Raw genomic sequence first — 5356 nt, 5'->3', positions numbered from 1 at the left:
TGGGATATAGAAGCATGGTTTCCTGTTGCTTTTCTGATCCTAAGTTTTCTCTCAAATAGAAAAAGAAGAGGTCTCGGCTGTGTATAGATCTAGAACAATTTATTGCAAAATGAAGTTGAGTTCCCACTCTGGAAAAGTAACAAAACATTGTTATTTTACAGCTTTTTAGGGGAAAATCCATCCTGGGGGCCTCATCTGGATCAGTCATAGTCGGTGGTCCACATATTCCGACCACCCCTTCCCTGTAGCTCCAGAGGTAGGCTGTGAACTGCTAAAGTCCTCGGGGTATGCCGGGTCCTTGTTTCCCCATGGTTGGGTGAGAACTTTTCAAAAGTGCATATTCAGCCAAACCTAACACTCTAAAAACCTCCCCCTAGGCAGGTCTGTGGTCTCTGCCCCACGAAACTCCATGCACTTGTAGGTGGCCAGAACAGGGCCAGGCCGCTGCCTCAGGAGTCCCTGCCGGACTCTTTCATTGCTGGCTTCCATGTCCTCAACAGCTCAGCCAGGTGAGGTGTTGTCGGAAACTTACAGGGATAAGCACTCTGAGGGTCCTTCTGGATATGAGCCCCAAACCAAACCCCCCTTTAGCGAGCTGCAAAATTACAGGCACAAAGACTAGGAAGTAATTTGCAGGACCGATGAAATAGGGTCTGTCCAAGTTAGGAGGCCCAGGTTCCAATTTCAGCTCCATCAAGAATATGCCCTATAGTCTTGGGCCTCCATGTCCCCATGTATAACACATACCGAGAGGACTGCAGAGCAGCCCTGTGATTTTCAGATTGTCTTTCAGTCTACTCTCTCTGAGAGCTCTGTCCCCTCCACTGTCATGCAACTAAGCGCGTGAGTTTGGGGTGCTGTCGGGCGCTGCCTGGGCCCCGGGACCAGGCCCTGCCTGGGGAGCGTGTGCAGTAGTATTTGTTCACCACATGCCTACACTGCTCACACCTGACTGTACAGCACCACTGGAATCTGCAGTTGCAGCTGCTGATGGCCTCAGTTCTCCTCTCTTCCACCTGCAGGCCGCACTCCGTGCACAGGCGCCCGCAGCTGCGTTGCTCCCGTCTGGATGCGTTGTGGCTATTCTGCCGACACTCCCGACCCTCTGTGCCGTAGACGCCCAGGCTGGAGTTGCGGGTACAGTAATCTGGCGATTCCTCTAAGAAGATGAGCTCGGCCTCTGCACTAGGAAGGAAGGCCTCAGCGGGTGTCCAGTGGCCCTCGGCACTGTTCCCGGCTCTTAGCTGCCGCTTGTCCATCTCCATTTTCAGTGCCCGGCCGTACTTGGCCTTCAGGTAGTCCCCCATCTCCCGGAAGTCGGCCAGCTGCAGCCAGCACGTCTGGATGCTGCAGCTCCCCGAGATACCATGACATTTGCAGGTCCTCTTCATGGTGGCTCTCACTGCCTTCAGGAGAAAAGAGAAACAAGTGGGAACAGCTCTGGGCAGGGAGATCAAAGGCTAGCAGTTAAATGGAATGTTTTAGAGTTCTTCTTAACTTGGGAGGAACATCGGAATTACTGGGGAGGCCGGCAAAAAGTATTTCTTCCTGGGCTTAGTTCAGATCTTCTCAATTAGAATGTTCAGGGATCTTAAGACCTGGTGTTGGTGATTATAAAGCTCCCCTGGGTGATTCCTGGAAAGCCAGGCATATGTTGAGAAGGTTACCTAGGCTCAAGGCCCAACGTCATCACTCACTGAGCCTGCCCATTGGAATAAAATGATCAGAAAGTCCTTCATAAATTGAAAAGGAAAATGTGTTTGGCAGTGTTATCATCTTGAAGCTAGGGGCTAGAGTGTTTTGGGGTTCGGACGTGTCCTCTGGGCCCTCTCCCAGAGGGAAGGAAGCTCTGGGGGTCTGACTCTCTGACCCTAAGGCTGTAATTGCCTTGAAGACCTCTTCCCCTTGCCCTGGGCAACCAGGACATGTAGGTATCGGTTTAAAGGGAAATTTCCATGCTCTTAGCTCTAAACCTAACTTTCTTCCAGATTTGATTCAGAACACTGCAGGGATTGCTACCCCAGCAGAAGTCTTGGGGGAGAGCAGACCCTCCAGAGAAACCTAGATCCATCCCAATCCCTTGAAGCCCAGACAGAACTTAGGACACAGGTTGGATGATAGAACCCTGTTAATTTACTAGAACATGCAGTTGACATGGTTAAAATTTAGGTGATGGAAGCAAGGCCTTTGTTCTGTATTGTTCTGTGTTCTCAGAAATCTGCCCTGGAAGAGGCCAGCACATAAGGTTTAGTGATAAGACGAGACCAGAATATCTGAGTTCACTGCCTGGTTCTGATGTTTATTGGTTAGACTGCCTTAGCCAAACCACGTGGCTCATCCTCAACCAGCTTTGTCATCCAGGGAATGGGGTAGTCATTGCAGTCCTGTGGGCGGTGTGGGGATGAAACACGCGGGTGAGACAGTCTCGCTGAGTTGAGAGGTGCTGTGTGGGCGGGAGGCTGTCGCCAGCCCTGAGCCTGGTGGCTCCTGTCACAGCTCCACCTACCAGCCGGCCTGCTCTGTTGTTGTGAAGATTCACCAGGGCTCTGGCGTCCTTTCCCTCCTCCAGGCTGTCCACAAAAAGTTTGGAGATCCTCTCCCCAAATTCCACATTGTCACTGCATCCTCCCCAGATCCAGCCATGGCCCCCTGCACAGGAGAAAAGAGTTAAGTTCTGCATATGGCTCCTTGCTAAGCTCCCGGGAAGATCCAGCCATCCCCAAGGGCCTTAGCAGCACAGAAAGCTATAGCTGGAGACAAGACGGAAAGAAGGTGCTTGGGTGGGTGGGCGGGTGGGAGTCCTGTTCCCAGAGCCAGGCCTCAGGCACCTCCCAGCTCTAGGCAACAGTGTATACCCAGCTCTCTTCTCCCAGTAACAGCAGGCACGCTGGGGCTGGCCGAGACGATCTCAAAGGCCCATTGCCGCTCAGACATTCCGGAATTCTGTGCTGTTATCTTACAATAGTCTTGTTGGAGCTACCCTCTCTCTCACAGTGACAAATCTGAGTAAGTCTCTTAGGTGGTCTGCAAGTAACTGAGTAGCTCTGGATTATGGACCAGCCACTCTAAGCCTGCAATAGGAGGGGCACTTTAAGCTCTGTGCAGCTTTCTTTCTGCTAGGTGCCTTGCTGTTCGTGGAGCTCAGAGCTACCTGCCTGTCCTGGAATCCTGGACTCAGGCTCTGCTCTCGGGGGGTGTAGGTCGAGGAGCTCCCGCCAGTGAAGTTCCTGCCGGAGTCCAGGGGTGTGAAGGAGCTGCGTCCCTCGCCTTTCCCTGGGAGCCCTTAGCCTGCATTCAACTCTGGTCCCTCACCTCTTCCCATCCCTATCAGAGAGCACAACTTACCTGTTTTTCCCTTTTTTGACTCATCACAGCCGCAGTTTTCAAAGTCGCCCATGCTGCAGTTCTTGGTGATGGTGTGCATGACTCCAGCAGAGCTGATGGCGTGAATGAAGGACGTCTCCCTGGTGGCTTTGGGGAGAAAGAGGGCGCTGGGACCTTGGTGACCCGAAGCACAGGCTTTGGAAAGGCAATGCCGTTTCTCTCCCTGGCCCCCACCCCCTTGGGTTGAAGGGATGCTCTTCTTCTTGTCTGTCCAGTATCATTACTTTGTCCAGGAAGGAATGAGCATCCCTCTGCTACAGATGGGGAGGCCAAGGCCACGCCCCTCACCAGCTGCGGGGTGGTGCTGGAACAAGGACCGTCATTCCTGACGTCCAGCCTAGGCCTCTGCTTCTGGGCCTCGGGCAGTGAGGACGCAGGCCGTGAGGCTGGCTGGCTTAGGAAAGAGTGGAGGACCTTTTCTTCATCCTGGCATGAAGCTGGAGCCAGGTAATGATCGTAATGATCATGGCTGCCACTTACTTACTCTTATCTTAAACTCTTTAAAAACACTGCCCCTTTCATTTCCACACATTCCCCATTCCGCACTTCCCCATGAGAAGATACTTCTTTTTGTCCCCATTTTTGTGCCCTTCCCCGCAACCCTTCTCAGGCAACTTTTTATTGTATCTACATAAAAGACTTTTATGCAGACTACCACACACGGTTATAAACAACCGCACAGGTGTGCTCGTACACACGCGCCCACCCCCACCCCCACCACGACAGGAGGGGCTCAACGTGATCTCGGCTTCTCTGTTGGGATTTTCGGACAGCTGGGCAGATGGGAAACTCCCTCAGGGGCCTCAAACACAGACCTCTTCCCCATTTTTAATTCATGCAAATCAGTGCAAGATAAGTATGTACAGACACAAATATAGGCATGCATTAAAAAAATAGAGTCAGTTATTACATTTGTATAGAGATGCCTCTGTATTCACCTCATGTGACCCTTCTGAGCTAAACAGAGCTGGGCTTACGGACCCACCTGACGACGCTGGGCTGAGAGGAAGGAGGTAGTCCGCTCAAGGTCACAGGCAACGAAGTGGCATGTCAGCAGGTCACTGCTAACTTTCTCATTCCACGGTGCACATATATGTTACATGCACACACATGCTGTAAGCCCGTCTCCATTTACACGTACCCCCTTGTGCAGGTGCACACACTTACCGCTTCTCATCCTGTTGTGAGTAGAGAGCTGGAGCGCATTTTCGGGGCAGTTCCAGCGTTCCCACGCAAACTGGAACTTACACTCTTCAATGCCACTCTGGGCACCCATGGCCACGCTGGCAGTGTAGGTCAAGTAGGCCTGGCAAAGGGAAAAGGGTCGCAGGCTTCAGCCCTGGCTCAGCTCAGGCCATCTGGGGAGGGGGCGCAGGCCGGACTCAAGTGGGTTAGCTCTCCAGGAGGGAGCAATCAGGGGTTCTTCTGGGTGGGGGACTCCTGGCACTTTTTCCCCCTCCCCTCTTTTCCTTCCCCAAAATAGTTCCCTTAGGAACCCCGAAGGGTTAAAAACAGGAGCCGGAAACCATCCTACCTTGGGCCCTGTTACCAGGAAATTGTTCACTGACCTACCAAAAGAGAAAAAGTGATGCAGTGGTGACCGGGGTGAGATAGTGGCAGCTTCTGTGGCAGGGAGTGCGGGCTGGGGGAAGGACTTACCAGGCAGAGGTGCTGAGGGTGGCAGAGCAAATGCCCACAGCCACCCTGAGCATAAACAGGCCCCCCATGGCTCTGTCCAGCCCAGGGGACAAGGTCCAGCCCAGGGCCAGCTCCAGAGAAGTGAGGAGAGGGCAGGGGCTGGCTCAGTATTTATGAATGGCCAGGGGGGAAAAACCAACAGCACTTCTCATTTGTCCCTCTCTGGCAGGGCTGCAGGAGCCACCGACCCAATGGGGGGCCAGGGAGGAGGGACCGGCCCCAGGCCTCCGGGGAAAGCCCTGCCCCGCCCCCCCTCCCCCCCCCAGCCCTTCTT

General features: G+C 53.4%; 1 protein-coding gene across 1 annotated transcript; it reads right to left on the bottom strand.

Moving 5' to 3' along the window:
* Window positions 1-238: 238 nt before the first annotated feature.
* WNT8A (Wnt family member 8A) lies at window positions 239-4690 on the bottom strand. The gene is made up of 4 exons (XM_017681317.3): window positions 4552-4690; window positions 3346-3471; window positions 2507-2649; window positions 239-1406 (listed from the first exon to the last, which is right to left on the bottom strand). The coding sequence occupies exons 1-4, from the start codon at window positions 4658-4660 to the stop codon at window positions 828-830; spliced, it is 957 nt and encodes a 318-aa protein (XP_017536806.3). The 5' UTR covers window positions 4661-4690; the 3' UTR covers window positions 239-827.
* Window positions 4691-5356: the final 666 nt, after the last annotated feature.

This window comes from Manis javanica, chromosome 14, assembly GCF_040802235.1.
Source record: "Manis javanica isolate MJ-LG chromosome 14, MJ_LKY, whole genome shotgun sequence".
Lineage (NCBI taxonomy): Eukaryota > Metazoa > Chordata > Mammalia > Pholidota > Manidae > Manis > Manis javanica.
The sequence above is the reverse complement of the archived record's forward strand: the minus strand, read 5'-3'. Positions and strand labels throughout refer to the sequence as shown.

Coding starts and splice junctions, on each gene's coding strand:
- WNT8A (XM_017681317.3), bottom strand. CDS start 4,660: ATGGGTGCCCAGAGTGGCATTGAAGAGTGTAAGTTCCAGTTTGCGTGG. Junction 3,472..4,551: donor TCACAACAGGATGAGAAGCG/GTAAGTGTGTGC, acceptor TTCTCCCCAAAG/CCACCAGGGAGACGTCCTTC. Junction 1,407..2,506: donor ACAACAGAGCAGGCCGGCTG/GTAGGTGGAGCT, acceptor TTTCTCCTGAAG/GCAGTGAGAGCCACCATGAA.